This window comes from Phacochoerus africanus, chromosome 2 (genome assembly GCF_016906955.1).
Source record: "Phacochoerus africanus isolate WHEZ1 chromosome 2, ROS_Pafr_v1, whole genome shotgun sequence".
Lineage (NCBI taxonomy): Eukaryota > Metazoa > Chordata > Mammalia > Artiodactyla > Suidae > Phacochoerus > Phacochoerus africanus.
Window position 1 is genome coordinate 37,741,585 of NC_062545.1, and position 18,740 is coordinate 37,760,324.

Genomic DNA, 18,740 nt, shown 5'->3' on the forward strand with positions numbered 1-18,740 from the left:
GGCAATCTTTTTTTTTTTTTTTTAAATTTATTGCCTTTAAAAACTGTATTATTTTCAAAATAGTCACTTTTTTTTTTTTTGGTCTTTTTAGGGCCACATCCACAGCATATGAAAGTTCCTAGGCTAGGGGTTGTATCAGAGCTACAGCTGCTGGCCTACCCCACAGCCACAGCAATGCAAGATCCGAGCCACGTCCGTGACCTACACCACAGCTCATGACAACTCCAGATTCTTTAACCCACGTCCTCATGGATACTATTTGGTTTTGTTACTGCTGAGCCACAATGGGAACTCCAAAATAGTCACTTCTTTAGCTAAAAAATAATATAGTTTATGATACACAAAATTACATGCTGCTAAATTTGACACTGTGTTTGAGGGTATGTATGTAAGTTGTGTTATATATGAAGCCTTCAGATAATGCTCCAAAGAGACAGTTAAGTCTCACACCACTGTGACTCTGCTTCTTGGATTTTGACAAAGGTGACCAAAGTTCCAGTCTCAGAATAATGATGTACCGTAAAAGCCCCTACTACAGTTGGCCATGAGATGCGTATTGGTTCTACCCTCTAGATCACTTACAAAGGAGGCCCCATCTCTTTTAAAAGTTTGCATTCCTGGTTTGCATTGAAAAGGTAGCATTTCATAATCTTGAATACTCCCCAAATTTGGAACTCTGATTTTGTTCAGACCATATTTGAATGCATCTATGAAATTACTTCAGTTTTCTTAAAGTAATAATTATAGATATTCAGATTAAAATGGGATATGCAACTTATTTTCCAGAGGAGGAAAATGGCATCATTAAAATACAATGATTTGAAAAACAAAATATGCTCAACTTGGTTGTTGAGTAGTATTGATTTACTAGTCAGTGGAATTTGTTTTAGAGTTCATGGAAAATAAAAATGCAGCTAAAACTGTGCAGTAGAAATTAATATTTTAAACAAATGTTCCAACTAAGTTATTAGGTAACAAGTATTGATTACTTGCTATGTTTAGCTCCTAATAACCAATTTCTAGGATTACTAAAATTTCAGAAACTTGAGTATTTTTCAGGTATATTTTAAATTTTTAGCTTCTGATTCCACCCCTCTACTCTCCGACCAAATTTAAAGAGGTGACCTATACTTGCTAATACTGTTATTCTACTGTCTCCATTAAAATATTGTAATTAGTTTCTTCAACGCTGTCAAAGTACTCAAATGGCACAAGTATTCTAAAGTGCATTATTGGATCTTAAGGCTATATTTATAATAGGTATTAACACAAAACAATAAAGCTGACCACAGGAAAGATTACTTTCAATAGTTGGGATAGATTTCAGCCACAAATATGAGAGGCTAAGCATACAATCCAATGGGAAGACTCACAGGAAGGCATATGCATAGCTTGCTTATAAAATTCAAATATAAAATGGCACTTGGCATGAATCTTTAAATTTTGGTACTTAATGAAGTATGCCAATTAATAATATGTAGGCCACTAACTTTTTATAGTTATGAATTTGACAGCATAAAAGCCTAATGTTAAAAACAACTGCATTGTTTAACAGGGGAGAAACTAGATCCATGTGTTGGCAGATGTACTTCTGACAAAGATCCAGAAGGAAAGCTAGTGCTTTGCACATGCGAGTGAGTTTTTTTTACCTCCTCCTGTCTCTCCTCCTCTTTTCCAATGTAGAGGACCTGACTAGAGTTTCAGAGGAGTGGAGGAAAAAAAAAAATGAGGTTGGAGAGGGCCACCAGGGACTCAAAGAATAGTTGGAAGGTCTTCAAGGGGAGCCATGGGCCACCTAGTTGGGTGGTAGGACAGAAAGATAAGGGCTCATCTGGGGCCTTGGGACTCAAGAAGTGATAGGTGACACGCACAGGGAATTTCCTGACAGGCACCACTGAATCCTGATATCATAGCAAGGAAAGTACAATTAAAGCTATCAGGTTTAATTAGCTTTGATTGTTTTTAACCTGACTGGTGTTTAATTATCTGTGATTGTTTTCCAGTCTGTTCTACCTTTAGGATCCAATAGCACCTATCAGAAAAGCAAGGTGGTGGCACAGAATGTTGTTTGTGTCAAAAGGTTTGTCCCCTCTTAACTCCACATACAGAAGTTCTTAGTGAACTGCTGGGATTCAATGTAAATGTTTCATGTTATTCCAGATTTATGATCATCCACCAAACCACCAAACCTTATATACAGTCAAATTAATTTTTCTATGGATAATGCAGTCATTCATAACTACCAACATATTGCTTCCTACTTTTCACAATGGCATAATTAAGTTCCTTGTGGAGCAACATGCATGAACATGGACAGTGTTTTTAAAAATGTGACCAACATGATCACTTTGGCTACTTCGTTGAAATCCCTCAAGTTTTAAAACTAGGCAACCCAAACATCAATGCATCTTTCTCACATTATCTTGCAGACATCTCACCTCATTTTATTTTCATTGGAACAAGATGAATTTTTTAATAGGTGTCGGCAAGATACTTGTTTGGCTAATAAAGCACAGGGCGAAATTATCCTGCAAAAGATGCTTGCTTTTCTTTAAAAATTATGCACTTTTACACATTTTTTTCTCCTATAAAAGGGTCTCAAATATATTATCTCTATGATCGTGTTCATTGAAAATGCATTAAAATTTTATTACAAATATAAAAACCAAATTTAAAAACTTTTGAAAATGTTCACGTAGTGACAAAAATATATGTAAAGGATCTTCACTAATGCTTTGTAATAGAGAAGTGAAAACAATCTTGATGTCTTCAATAGGGGACTAATTAAATAAAAAGTATAGCCCCACGATGGAGTATGTAGTGATTTACAAAAGAATGAGGTAAATCTATTTAAACTTTTATGGAAAGGTGTCTACCAATACATAGTAAAATGAAAAATAGTCACAGGACAGTAAGAATATTATTGTTCTATTTGTACAAGACTAACAAAACTAATAAATACACAGATATGCGTACATACACACACATATTTACTTATTAGTATATTTGTAGAAAGTATCTAGGATGTATACCAAACCATTAACAGTGGTTACCCCTAGAAAATAAGGGGTGGGGAAAAGCAGAGGAATTAGTACTTTATAATTCCCTATGGTTTGATTTCCTTTAACAAGCATATATTAAATTTACAATGAAAACATATAAAAAGGACAAGCCTTGGATAAAAAGATACTTATTTTATGTGCCTGCTTTTTTTTCCAAAGCCGTTTTTAGAATTTCTCTCAAAAGGTACAATTGTTTTACCTTCAATGTTGGCACTAACATATAGATAATCTCTTCTATTTTTCTTCTCCCTTTTTAAGATTGTAATGATACTTAGTAAAAAAAAAAAAGCACAAATAACTTCTTTAAGTCACTAGCAGTGAAAGGCCTGATATATACCAACTTTGAAAGCAAAAAATGCATACATTAATTTTTTTTAAATCTATGAAATAGAAAAATGAAAATCCTGTGCAAAACTGCACACTGTCGCTGGCGCTGATAAAAGAACCTTCACTGACAACAGATGCCACTGTGTAACTGGAAAATTGGAACATTTCCAAATAATATAAAAATATCTCCAAGTGATGTTATTCAAAGAAAGGAATAAAAATCCCTGAGTAGGCCAAAGACAACAGAGACAATAACCTAAGAAAATAGATTATCCAGGAGCAGAGAGTATATTATTTAGCTAGTTGGTATATATGTATTCATATGCAGCTATGTGTATATCTATATATACTTACACATATTCCACACAAACACATCCACTAGGTTTAGAATTCATCATCTCACACATCATCAAACTAAAAGCTAAGACCAATTTATAAAAATCAAGCACTTTTATGACAGAATTACACGGATTTAGGGCTAGAAATTATCTCATTTCAATACTAGAACACGTACAGTAGGCACTCAATAAATATTTGTTGGATGGATAGATGGCTGGATGAATGGAAAGATGAATTTTTGAAACTAGAGCATTACTTCTTCTTGTATCATGTTATGCTTTAGAAACATGCTATTCCATGACCATAAATGGCACACCCTCCTCAAACTAGAAATAGATTAGTCCAGCAGTATAGCTCTTCTGAGTTTTAGTCAGAAAGAATGAAGTGCTGGCTTGTTATCCAGGCAAGCAAACTTCACTATCATGGACTTTTTAGGTCAAATAAAAATGATAAATGTTCTTATAATCTGGAGCCCAGAAAGACAAACTATCCATGTTAATGCATGTTTTATCACATAATCTATTTAAATTCAGAGAAAGTTATTAACAAATAAATGCTGCATCTGTGCCAATAGCTACTGTTATAGATTTGGAAACAAGTGGAAACTTTAGGCTTCTTAGAAGTCTTTACTTCCCTTCTGCTGATAAACATTCATGATAAAGACAAACTAAAAAAAAAAAATCATAGATTACTTGTCCTTTCCTTATTTTTTAAAAAACTTCTCAGCTTGGTAAAACATCCTGAAAGTATTTCCTTCACTTTTTCTTTCCTTCTCCAAAAGCAGTTTATATTTTAGATAAAGCCATGAACGCAAAAAGTTTTGTTTCAAATCACCCCTCCATTAAGAAAATACCAACACATTATTATGCATTTGAGCAGTAAACATAAGAAAAAATCCTTCAAACATAGTATTTGTTTTTATGATAAACTTGGGGACAAATAAAAAAGAGGGGGATAGAGAGAAAGGGGAGAGAGAAGAGGGTGGGGTTTGAGATAGTATTGTATGCTTAACCTAAAGCATATTTATGTAATCACTAGATTGTTAAAATAATAGCAGAATAGGGGTTTGTTTAAAGGTCTCAGCAGTTCTCTCTGCAGCAAAGTCATTTAAATTAACTACTGAGTGAAGCAAGTATGCCAACATGTAAGAAATCTGAAGAGACTGAACATTCAGGTCTTGAGAATTTCCTAGAAGCAGCCTATAAGTTTTGTCAGTTTATAAAGTTTGATAATCCTTGAGGAGGTGACATTGCACAAATTTCTGTGTGTGTCTGAGACAGAGAGCAAGGCATAGGAAAGGGTCAACATCAAAACAGCTCGTGGTCTATGTTGACTTTGACTTTAATTCAGTACATTACCAAATTATGCCCACAAAGGAACGATCACCATTAAATATATCTATGAAAATATGGAAAAATAGTGTAGAGGCATGGAATTTGACAAGTACAAGGTATTGGACTGAGTTTTCATATTGATATGTATATACACACACATTCACACCCCTACACATATACACTTCAGTTACTTGTGATTCTTCTTATTAATTTAGTTTCATTAGTTTCCTTTTGGGCATTGAGATTTTTTTAATGATTCTAGCATCTGCAGGATGAAAAAACTCTACTGCTTGGGCCACAGATGAAAACAGGTGCACACGGTGAGTCTTCATCTTCTGAAAAGTGGCCTTGCTCGTTGGTACAACTGGAACTTCAGTTACTCACACAAGTCTCGGAAGAGGGCCTGCGGGGAGGTATGGGAATAAGACAGTTGAGGCAGGGCCCAGGAGACGCCTGCTCGGACAGGTCTGAGGATAACTGGTTCTAATTAAAACATTTTCTTCCAAGAACCATTAAGAAGATCAGAGTTATGATACAGACGTTTAGAGTCTATGAAAGTGACCGTTTTGTAAAAGCAGCAATCTGTATAAGGAAAGGACAGGATACCATGTGAGGAATGCACCGCGGCTAGAGTCAAAGAGGCCTGCGGAGATGCATGGGGCCAAGAGACGGCGGTTTCTGTCGGCAGTTTTCAAGCTCTAGCTCCCGGGCTGCTGTCCAATTCTGTGGAGCTCCCACCTGGATCAGCGTAGGTGCAGGAAATCAACCACATTTACCAGTGCATTCCTGTCCGTGATCGTTTTCTCTGTTTTTTACAAAGGCAATAGATAGGAAATACAAATAAACCTGGAGATAAAGAAGAGAGGAAAGCTAGTGAAGAGGGCAGGCATTTAGGTTCCTAGATTTGAAAATGTTCTGTTGTTTTCAAATTTTCATTTTGCCAATTATTTATCATCACTATTTAGGGATACATGAAAAAAGGGAAGATAGCCATGCTATGACATGTACTTAGCTCTTCAAGATTTCATTCTTTATTCTTTTTCTTTAGCGCCCTCTCTCTCCCTTTTAACCAAGTCTACAATACTAATTTGGATATGAGTTTTTTTTTATCAAGATATCAAAATTTAGGTTAAAGTCCTCTTAATTATCTGTAGTCATATAATTTGCACACTGACATTCATGCTTCTGTTTCAGGTAGTATAGTGTATTACTTAAGAACATGGGGTGTGGTGCAAAAGTCAGCTTTGATTCCCAGTCTACCACTTATGAGGTCCTAGTAAACCTTAATTTCCTCAACTGTAAAATACAGAAAATAGTATCTATTTCATAAAGTCTCATTCGTTTGTAAGAACTAAATATTACCAGTTCCTTTATAATTCTTTCGGTCCTCAAATGCTAATAACTTGCTAAATAGAACTTTACATATAAAAATCAATTTGTTTAGGGAAAAAAAAGAAATCTTATCTACTACAGGGAGCAATCATCAAAGCAGCTTTTTAGCTACAGTGTTTAATTTAAAACTCTCTAAAGTCCCTGGCCATCAGCATCAGCATCCCTTAACTTTTTAGAACTAGCAATCCATGGGTCCAGCCCCCTATCAGAATCTGAAACTGTGGGTAGGAACCAAAAACCTGTTTTATTTTTTATTTATTCATTTTTTTTTTCATTTTTTGGGCTACCTTGAGGTGTATGGAGTCCCTGGGCCAGGGATCAGATCTGAGCCACAGTTGTGACCTAAGCAAGAACGGCAGCAATGCCAGATCCTCAACATACTGTGCTGGGCAGGGGATAGAACCTACGTTCCAGCACTCTAAGATGCCACTGATCCTGCTGCACCACAGAGGAACTCTAAGCAACCTGTTTTTAACCAGCCCTCAAGGTTATTAGAAAGCACTCCAGAGACTGAGAACCACTGCTTTAAAATATATTTTTTAATATACTTGTATGAATAAAATGATATTTATCATTGATATATTTTTCACTTGTCAGTACTCAAGTATATGTTGGGTATGTGTTCCTATATACATCAATAGTACCTTTGGACCCAGAGAACCCTTTCTAGTAAAAACTAGAACTAACCAGACACTCAAAGGTATAGTAGAGCCTCTTTTCTTTGATGCTCCAACCTGAACTCAGAATTGGAAAAATCCAGATTCTATTCCACTGGACTCTTTTGCTGAAATACTTAGTTACATTAACTTGGGTATTAAAAGGGGGTTAATAATGCTCTATAAGAAACATGAATCAAAGTGTTCATGGACTGAAAAAGTGTCACATAAATACATCCTATATGAAACACTACATGGTCCTCTGATTCTACCAATCATATGCTGATTGCTCATCTGAAACGAGCCTGTACCAAGTTTCACATCTACTTAAGAACTGCTTCACACTGTTATATTTACACTCATAGTCTCTCTATGGCACTCAGAGAAATCTTATCTCAGATACATTAAGTATTTCTTACCGATGACAACTGCTATGGCCCCTAGTGCTAATCCCAAAACCAGGATTAGAGGTGCAACAAATAATTTTCCAGCTGGAAAAAAAAAAAAGACAAACCATTTAGAGAGTCTTAAAACCACAACAAAAACCAATTTCAGCAATGTTTTTTAATATCACAGTGTACGTTATTTTTGTAGAGTCTGATTATATTTAAGGCAATATTTCTCTAAGGAAATGCATCAAGTGTAGAAAAAAATACATATGTAAATTCAGTTAACTTCACTCAAATTCTGGGCACATGAGTCATAGATTTCATAAATCCTTTATCCTTTACAACCAAAAAGATTCCAGACCTACTGGCTCACTTAAATCTACCAGGACCATTCATCTTTGTGTTTTTCCTTTAGATCGCTTCCATTTTTTAATTTTTAAGATTCTGAAAGATGAAGGAGTGACACATTCTGAGCTGTCAGAAGAAAATCTAATTAGCTCACACAATGGAGAACTAGTAGGGCTCTGTCCATGCCCACATCTGAAAAAGTGATTTATTTATTTCCTGGGTCCAAAGAAAACTAGCAAACAATATGAACACTGAATACACTGAATTACAAGTGGGATGTTTTAATGCTATCGTTAAAGAAAATCACTAACATGCGATGTATTGAAAGTTTGAATCATTTTAACAAACTTAAAAAGGAAGCACTTCTAAGAAGGCTAAAATACTGGTAAGGATGCCAAATGCATCAAGCAGCATGTTTTTTTCTTAAATGTATAACTGAGTAGTGATTCTAATAAGCTCTAGTTACAGCAGAGTTCACAACTGGAATCCTACTAACATTAAAGGCAATGGCTCAAAAATGGGGCTAGTAGTTAATACCTTGTCATTACCTAGTAATCTTGATCTTGATATTTTTGTTTTTGTTTTTAGGGCAGCACCCGTGGCATATGGAGGTTCCCACGCTAGGTGCTGAATTGGAGGTGCAGCTGCTGGCCTACACTAGGCATAGCAACACCAGACATGAGCCATGTCTACGACCTACGACGCCACAGCTCAGTGCAACACTGGATCCTTCAACCCCACATCCTCATGGATACCAGTTGGGTTTGTAACCCTCTGAGCCAGAATGGGAACTCCACACTTAATACACTCTTAAAGCAATGCTTGAGTTTATACTGACTTGCACATTTTAAAAAAAAATCTGTTTTTTCCTGTAGCATGTAACTCAGTATGTTCATTCATGTTCCCTTCATGTTCCCTTTTTAATTATCAATATATTTTCACAATAATGATGCAACATGACTGCAAAGTAACAGCACTGATTTTTTTTTTAACTATCACAGAATTCAGAGTCAGATATGTGCTCTCCCGTTGGGAAGTAATAAACTTATTATGATCATGCAGTCAATGTTTGATAAATGTTTATGACTACTTTTATTTTTATTTTTTTGTCTTTTTGCCTTTTCTGGGGCCGCTCCCAGGACATACGGAAGTTCCTAGGCTACGGATCCAATCGGAGCTGTAGCTGCCAGCCTACGCCACAGCCATAGCAACACCGGATCCGGGCCGCATCTGCGACCTACATCACAGCTCACGGCAACGCCGGATCCTTAACCCACTGAGCAAGGCCAGGAATCAAACTTGCAACTTCATGGTTCCTAGTCGGATTCGTCAACCACTGAGCCACGATGGGAACTCCCATGACTACTTTTAAAAACTGTCTTGAGTACAGTTAGGAGTTCCTGTCGTGGCTCAGTGGTTAACGAATCCGACTAGGAACCATGAGGTTGCGGGTTCAATCCCTGGCCTTGCTCAGTGGGTTAAGGATCCGGCATTGCCGTGAGCTGTGGTGTAGGTCGCAGACGCGGCTCGGATCCCGCGTTGCTATGGCTCTGGCATAGGCTGGCGGCTACAGCTCCTATGAGACCCCTAGCCTGGGAACCTCCATATGCCAAGGGAGTGGCCCAAGAAATGGCAAAAAGACAAAAAAAAAAAAAACTGTCTTGAGTACAGTTAAGCACAGACTCTCTTATTTCTAGATCATTTTAAAATACCATTCTCAATAGCTGAAATAACATTCTATCATATCCATATATCCTATCTTATTTAAATATTTTTCTAATTTTTGTTTCCTTTTCTATATTAAATTATACTTGCAAATAAACCACTGTCAGCCTAGATTTATCATGTCTTAAAATGTCTTTCACATTACTATCAAATTTCTTTGTAAAAGCATTGTATAAAACTTCCAATTTATTGCATAAAGTATGGACACCCAGCATAGAGTAATGAATACTTGGTAATTAATAATCCAAAAAAAAATCCCATTTTATTTTAATCTACAATTTTTCTGACTACAGATAACACCAAATCTTTTTAAAGATGCTTATTGGCTATTTGTATTTCTTCGGTTATGGTTCCAAGCCATTTATTTTTGGAGGGGAGCTCCATTGCTTTTGTTCATATGAATTATTTGCCATTTAGAAATCAGGGAGTTCCCTTCATGGCTCAGCGGTTAACGAACCCTACTAGGATTCATAAGATGGCGGGTTTGATCTCTGGCCTTGCTCAGTGGGTTAAGGATCTGGCACTGCCATGAGATGTGGTGTAGGTCACGGACACAGCTCAGATCCCACACTGCTGTGGCTGTGGTGAACATAGGCCAGAAGCTGTAGCGAATGTAGGCCAGCAGCTGTAGCTCTGATTCAACCCCTAACCTGGGAACTTCCATATGCCGCAGGTGCGGCCCTAAAAAGAACAAAGAACAAAAAACAAAAAACATCATCAGTTAAAGACCTGTATTTTCTTTATTATTATATGCTTTAATTTAATACTTTGAATGTCTGTATGGAATAATATGTGAATCAGGCATTTTTTCTGTCACTTTTTTTTTTTTTTGGTCTTTTAAGGGCCACACCTGCAGCATATGGAAGTTGCCAGCCTAGGGGTCAAATCAGAGCTTTAGCCGCTGGCCTTCACCACAGACACAGCAACTTGGGATCTGAGCTGCATCTGTGACCCACACCACAGCTCACGACAATGCTGGATCCTCAACCCACTGAATGAGGCCAGGGATCAAACCCGCAACCTCATGGATACTAGGCGGGTTTGTTACCAATAAGCCACGATGGAACTCACCTGCCACTTTTACTCCCCACACCATTCATTGAATAATCTTCCTAATCCCTGCCATGGAGATACCTACATGTCAGAGGCTGCTAATTATCCTCAAATCCCTGTTCTCCTTCATTCTCTAGGGGAAGAACCTCTCATCTGTAGCTGGGCACATGGTCACATGAATGTAGACCATGTTTCCCATCCTCCAGCTGTGAGAGAAGGGCAGGCCCTTTCTCTGCTGCTGTTCTAGGACATCTGCCCATGCTGGTCCCAAACTGTGGGGCAGACAAGGATGGAGGGGAGGGCTTTGCTGTCATCCATCCTCTCTCTTACATGGCAGGAAGAAGGTAACTCTGGGACTTACAGAGTAACTCCTTTTCCTGCCTTCTGTGGTGATGGGATGTTTGAAATTAAATTGCTGTTTTTATTAAAGAACACTGCTTATAAAATTATTCTGTTTGATTTTGTAGCATGTAGTGGGTAAAATGAATTATTGCATTTTTCCTTGTTTGGCCACAGGAGAAAAGTCCATGTTTTCCTTCTCCAGTTGAGGCGATGGTCCAACAGCAGTTTGAGGCAGCTGTGCTGGAGGTGGGGAAATATGTGTAGAAGAGCTTAGCATAAAGGCCAGCTGCTCCCTACTTTGTCAGGTTTGTTCTGACACATGCAAGTATATATACACACAGACACAGAAAACAGGCCAAAAAGAAAACCATTTACAGAAAGCTGACCATAAAAATTTTAATTTTAAATAAAAACAGAAGAGGCTGTACAAAGAAAGTACTTCCCTGCTGACAATATTTATGGGCTGTCCATTTTGCAGACTGTTAAATAACTTCACTCTATTTTATGACCTAAGAAGGGGATTCTCGTGGCATCTGGGCACATAGTGAGAGGACTCAAAGTGAATGCATCTAAGATATTACTGGACAAAAAGGGCTGGAAATAACTTTCCTTATTTAAGAACGACTAAACAGAAACAAAAAAGAAAAAAAAAAACACGGTCAAATCAAAGATTATTTAAAATAAAAAATGAGAGGAAACAGCGTGCCACAAAATGGCACTGAAGTAGGAAAGAACTAACAATGCACGAAATATAAGGGTTTTGGTTTTTGTGTTTCTCTCTTTCTCTATCTCTATATAAACTTACAAATAAGTTATCACTCAAAAAGCTCAAAACAATTTGTATTTTGTTATCTCATGGTGGTACTGTTATAAACAGGGGCTAGATTCCCTAGATATACCTCCAAAGCTTATTTAGCTAATATTATTGCTTATATAATTCTAATACATACCATTACAGGCAAATAAACAGAGAAGCATCTAAAATCACTAAAAGCGATCTTGACTATATTGAATGCTGTTGGCTGTGGAAAATTATGTTTAATTAAAGTTCAGTAAGCTTTTTTTTTTTTTTTTTGTCTTTTTGCCTTTTCTAGGGCCGCTCTCGCGGCATATGGAGGTTCCCAGGCTAGGGGTCAAATCGGAGCTGTAGCCACTGGCCTATGCCAGAGCCACAGCAACTCGGGATCTGAGCTGCGTCTGCAACTTACACCACAGCTCACGGCAACGCCGGATCCTTAACCCACTGAGCAAGGCCAGGGACCGAACCCTCAACCTCACGGTTCCTAGTTGGATTCGTTAACCACTGCGCCACGATGGGAACTCCTCAGTAAGCATGTTTTTATAAAGATCACAAAAGATTTTAGAAAACGATGGCACATGATAAGGTGAAATTTAAAACAAATGTTCTATCATTTACCTGACAGAAGTATATCATTACCACCAGCTCTGTTCTGATTAGCTGTCACAGGGGTCTAGTAAGGGGAGTGGTTTACAACAGAAATGAAGTGATGGAGGGTCAAAGAGAGATATGGAGACTTTCATGAAATGGAGTAACTAGGCACAAGTAAGTAGAAAGGGAGCAATGGGGATGATGGTAAAAAGTATTGCAGAACATTAGAAAGGCCGCCGGAGAAGACATAATGAAGTTCCGCATGATGAAAAAAGAAAGGAAGATGGAGTTCCCTTCTTGGCTCAGTGGTTAACAAACCCGACGAGGATGCATGAGGATATGCGTTTGATCCCTGGCCTTGCTCAGTGGGTTAAGCTGTGGTGTTGGTCAAACTCGGCTCAGATCCTGTGTTGCTGGGGCTGTGGCATAGGCGGGCAGCTCCCATTCGACTCCTAGCCTGGTAACTTCCATATGCTGTGGGTGCGGCCCTAAAAAGAACCCCCCCACCCCCAAAAAAAAAGAAAGAAAGAAAAGAAAGGAAGAAATCTCAGGGTGGGTATATTCCAGAGGAGTAGGAAGAAGAACTTTGGGGCCAGAAGAACACTGATCACAAAAAGGTGGTGACATTAGGAGAGCAGGAATCTGTGTTTAAGTTTGCATAGTTGTGTATGAGATTGTATGTTATTGAGGATGAAGAAAGGGTGAAAAAGTCAATCCATAAAAGCATTGCACTTGGATATTTGAACTTGGGTTTGTATGCAATGGGGGCATTTGATGGTCATTTCACTAATTGTTAGCTATTAACTATTAATACAATGGAAATATATACAAATATATACACTGACTTATCAACTATATAGATACAATGAAACTCCATTACAGGAATTTTTAAAACTGTACTGCCATGTCTTCCATGGCTGGATGAAGGACATGTGTAAGACACACTGCTAGGTGTCATCACTACAAAAATGAATGTGCCATTGTCCCCTCTCATTGAGTGGCTTACAATAGAATTTCTGGAGAATATTGACTGCACATTTCTGCAGTGTAATTATTTGTTTTTCAAACAAAATTTGCTTGCTCATATAAGCAGTGTCTTAACAAACTTTAGTGTTTGTCTTTTTTTTTTCTTTTTTTTGTCTTTTATTTTAGGGTCACACTCGTGACATATGCAAGCTACCAGGCTAGGGGTCAAATCAGAGCTATAACTGCCGGCCTACGCCACAGCCACAGCAACATGGGATCTGAGGTGCGTTTGCCACCTACACCACAGCTCACGGCAATGCTGGATCCCTGACCTATTGAGCGAGGCCAGGGATCAAACGCACATCCTCAGGGACACTAGTTGGGTTTGTTCCTGCTGAGCCACAATGGGAATTAACTCCCAAACTTTGGTTTTTAATTTTAATATCAAAGGGAGTGAAAATATCTTCCTCCTATTTGGGGACAAAGGCTCTACTAGAATTTCTGGCAGGTGCTCTGGTTATGACGGCTATCCTTGTACATTTCTAAGTTCTTTTATCACCACTCCTTACTTCCTGGGGAAGATCTCTCTCTCTTTTTTTCTTGGCTGCACTCAGAGCCTAGGGAAGTTCCCAGGCCAAGGACTGAATCCGAGCTGCAACTGTGGCAATGCGGGATACTTAACCCACTGTGCTGGGCAGAGGAATCAAACCCATACCTCAGCAATGACCAGAGCTACTGCAGGGACAACACTGGATCCTCAACCTACTGTGCCACAGAGGGATCTCACTGGGTAAGATTTCTATGAGTCAGGTCGGACACTCACCACAGACTGACCCTCGCACTAGTCTCCTTAGATGAGGTCTTTCTGGGAGGTAGCGATATTTGCATCCAAATATGCTGAGGTTTGATGTGTGGTCTCCAAAGAAACGGAGTTGGCGGTATCTCTCCCCACATCGATAACAAAAATTAGTGTTACACTGTGAACAGGTCATATGGTCACACCCTTCAGTTCTCTGGATGTGGATCTGTACCAGTGAAAGAGGGAAAGGAAAAAAAAAAAAGGTTATTCATTTCTTTTTTTATAAAATAAAACTTGGCAAAATGTATGCAACAACACATATTTCACCAAGATGAAAGTCTCCTATAGCATTCCTGAGGCTGTCAGTTCCCTTAAAATCACACTCTCCAAGGCCCTCTATGTACCAAACCCTTTAACATGTGTAAAGCTCAGTAACATTTCACTTGCTCAAGCTGTTGGCTCATTTTGACAAATACAGATGTAAACAAACACATTCCAAACACATTCCACTTATCTTTCTAGACATACATCTAACTCAGTGATTAGAAGGCAATTTTAAATGCTGTGAATGTATATTTTGTTGAGGCTATGATCAGCAAATGAGGTGGCTTGGGAAATAAGAAGAGATGAAGAGGGTTCCTTAAAAGAAAAGGTTATGTAAAACTCTCTGTGAATAAATATCAAGAAATAGACATCTCTCTGGAGTTCCCATCGTCGTTCCCATTGAGCGGTTAATGAATCTGACTAGGAACCATGAGGTTGCAGGTTCGATCCCTGGCCTCACTCAATGGGTTAAGGATCTGGCGTTGCCGTGAGCTGTGGTGTAGGTTGCAGACGCGGCTCAGATCCCGCTTTGCTGTGGTTCTGGCGTAGGCCAGCGGCTACAGCTCCAATTCGACCCGTAGCCTGGGAACCTCCATATGCCATGGGTGTGGCCCCAGAAAAGACATTAAAAAATAAAAAGAAACAGACATCTCTCTTTGTGGGAGGAGATGACAGCAGGAATTACAGCATTTTGGTTTTCAGCTCTAGTATCATTTGCAAATGCTTTTACAGGTCTGTGTATACAATGTTACCTGTGCAACTAAGCACCTCCCACTATTGTTGCTGTCAAGTTACCTGTAAATACTGAGGTTATATCTTATCTCCCAATTTAGATGGTCTTACATGAAAATAAAAATTTGATAATATACGTATGGTGTCCAGCCCATGTTTCTGGGACACACCGAGTCAGAGCAATATAATTTTGGCTCCATCTATCGCTTCCCCTTTACCCACCTAAAAATATGAGAAACCAAACATCTGGGCTATGTAACTGCATGCTCCTTGATTGCATGGTGATTGGTGATCCCCCTTCTCACCTCTTCATATGGGTGATTCTTTTTTTTTTTTTTTTGGTCTTTTTAGGGGCGCACCCACAGCATGAAAGTTCCCAGGCTAGGTGTCGAATCAGAGCTATAGCTGCCGGCCTACGTCGCAGCCACAGCAACTCCAGATCTGAGCGGCGTCTGCAACCTATACTCACTATGCTCAAGGCAATGCCAGATCCCTGACCCACGGAGTGAGGCAAGGAATCGAACCCACAGCCTCATGGATGTTACTCGGGTTCGTTAAGACTGAGCCACAATGGGAACTCCCATATGCGTGATTCTTAAGCTAGATGAGAGAGTAGCTCCCTAGATAAGTAAGGGCTAGCCTGTGGTCAAGGGCACATGAGCATCTGTGGTCAAGGGTAACTACCAATCATCATTTGGTCAATAAAAGCAAAACTTGCTTTTCCTGCTATTGGCCACCTTGTCTCTTTAACATTGACATCTAATTTTCCTTTCTTTTACCCTGGCAGTCCAGTGAGAGTGGACCCAGTGAGAGTCCAGAGATTGTGTGGGGCCCGAAGGTTATCTAGTTGGAGGGGCCCTCTTAAAGAAGAAGCAAGTACATTTCAAACACAATTTAGATATAAAGCCTAAGAAGAGACTTGCGTAGGTGAGGGTCTGAAGCTTAAGCTCTTTGGCTTTCTGATAATTTTTCCCCTAGCCCAGCACATGCCCTATTGTGCCTGTTTCAGTGAATGACTCTGAGGGACAATTCCTGGGACCATTACCTGGTTAGCACAGGGAATGGCATGAAGGAATGAAGTAGGCCAAGGTCCCACTGCACCCATTAAACCACCTGAGCACTAGGAGAAAACATGTTTAGAGACAACTGCTGAGCACCCAAAATAAAGGTTACTTTATCACAGGCTGGGCTTTTTGACTACATAATATATTTGATATCGTAATATGGAAATAATAAAGCTTAACAAATTTCCTGGTCACATAGCATAGTGCTGCATGTGACCTATAAAGGGAAAAAAGAATGACATTTATTTAGAGCCCATTATATGCCAACCTTTGTACAGAGATTAGCACCTTTAAGCCTCATGACCGCACCATGAGACTGGCACACTTATTCATAACCAAAGCTCAAAAAAGGAACCTGTTTGACTGAATGAAGAAAGGATTTTGATTTATATCTGTTTCTTTAGTATACTAAGCAGCCTCTGATTATAAACTTAAAGATAAAACCAGAGGGTCAATTGTATTCTTTGCTGACAGCTCAATCATGTCTACCCTCCTGCATGTCTGAATCTTTCTGCTTGTTTTAGCTGTTTTCTGGGCCAACTCACATTTGTCCTTTAAAATAATATCAAAATTTTTCTGACAGGAAACTTGTTTCAAAAAGTCAAACTTGGCACTGATAATTCATTTGCCACAAAATTTCACATACAATTTTCGGTCATTTTATATATGTTTGTAATATCGTTTCATTGTGTTCTAAAAATCTTTATGTGGAATACTTATTATTTCATTTAAACGGTGAAGACTGCAATTTCTAACCTCTTTTAACAGTCTTTATTTCTAAAATAACATTCAAAACAGAGTAGGCAACAAAAATGCTGTTAGTCCAATAACATTTCTGCACAGGGAGCGATAAAAGTCTAAGCTCTGACAATATTCTATAGGAACCTTGCATGTTGCAGGATTATATGGTTCTATAGATTAATTTGAATATTTTACACACATAACAGTGATGATTTAATCACCAAATATGGTTTCATAATTTCCAGCTATTAAGTACACAGTGCTTCCTCTGTCTCTATTACAAACATATGTTGATTATATATGAATATTTTATAACTTCATGCTAAAAGAGAAATAAATTGACATAATGCAAGTCAGCTTGTAACAGGAGACATCCCTTTTCACATTTGCTAACAAGTTGTATTTCTGAACTCCTAACACTCGGGGCATAATAAATTTCATATGCTGTTTTCCCTGAGTATATCTTTAAAGGTCACACTTGCACAATGCCATCTTTGTTTTCAAATTATAGAGCCTTAAAAAGTAGTTTTGGAGTTCCCGTCATGGCACAGCGGAAACAAATCCAACTAGGAACCATGAGGTTGTGGGTTCAATCCCTGGCCTCGCTCAGTAGGTTAAGGATCTGGCGTTGCCATGAGCTGTGGTGTAGGTTGCAGACGTGGCTTGCATCTGATGTTGCTATGGGGGTAGGCTGGCAGCTGTAGCTCTAATTGGACCCCTAGCCTGGGAATTTCCATATGCCACAGGTGTGGCTTTAAAAAGCAAAACCAAAAAACGAACAAACGAAAAAGTAGTTTTAAATAATATTTATGTAAAATCCCTTTTATTTCTCAGTGAAGCTTTACATTTTTTAAAATTAGAGCTTCAAAAAATTCATCAGTTTAGCTCTGCTAAAAAGCATCACCCAAGCGGCCTGCAAGTCAGCATCAAAATTCTGTTTTTACTTAAGACATGGAGACAGAGTAAGACAGATGAGATCTTTCTAATCCATTAGATTAAACTGACTAAGCATAAAGCACAAACACCATTTGATTTGTTACCAATCATGGGATTTCTTCTCTTCATCTACACCAAATAAGGATGGCTGATACACAAGGAGTTGAATATTTAAACACTAAATGTTGCTTATAACATTTACACTTTATACTTACAAGCCGTGAGATAAAATGTTTGGGATATGCCAGATATTTCTTGAGTAAGAATTTGGTATTATGTAGTAGTAGAAAGAAAAGACAACACAGTCCATTTTTGAATCTATGACATTTTTCATAGGACATATCAATGACTATAATAAGAGATTAATCAAGTTATGTACCTGCCTTCTTCAAGCTGTTTACATTTAGTTTAATAAAATGGCCACAAATTATCTGAAGAATAGAACTAGAATTCAGCCTTTTATTTTCATACAGATGCTACTTAATTATACGGCAGAAGAATAACAATAAATGAACTGCTGAATATCCAACCAATTTTGGAGTTCCTGTCGTTGCTCAGTGGTTAATGAATCTGACTAGCATCCATGAGGACGAATGTCGATCCCTGGCCTTGCTCAGTGGGTTAAGGATCCAGTGTTGCCTTTAGCTATGGTGTAGGTCACAGACATGACTCAGATCCTGCATTGCTGTGGCTGTGGCTGTGGTGTGGCTGGCAGATATAGCTCCAATTTGACCCCTAGCCTGGGACCCTCCATATACTGTGGGTGGGGCCCTAAAAAAAGGCAAAAAAAAAATTCCACCCAATTTTATAATTAAATCAGT

The 18,740-nt window shown here is 38.4% G+C and overlaps 1 protein-coding gene across 1 annotated transcript in view; it reads right to left on the minus strand.

The window, feature by feature from the left end:
* Positions 1–5,053: 5,053 nt before the first annotated feature.
* RNF217 (ring finger protein 217) overlaps positions 5,054–18,740 on the minus strand; it is a 118,774-nt gene continuing 105,087 nt past the window's right edge. The window contains exons 4-6 of the mRNA XM_047759387.1: positions 14,147–14,348; positions 7,530–7,601; positions 5,054–5,908 (exon numbers count right to left, since the gene is read on the minus strand). Of these exons, the coding sequence (XP_047615343.1) occupies positions 5,835–5,908; positions 7,530–7,601; positions 14,147–14,348 (348 nt within the window). The 3' untranslated portion in view covers positions 5,054–5,834. The remainder of the gene's footprint in view (positions 5,909–7,529; positions 7,602–14,146; positions 14,349–18,740) is intronic.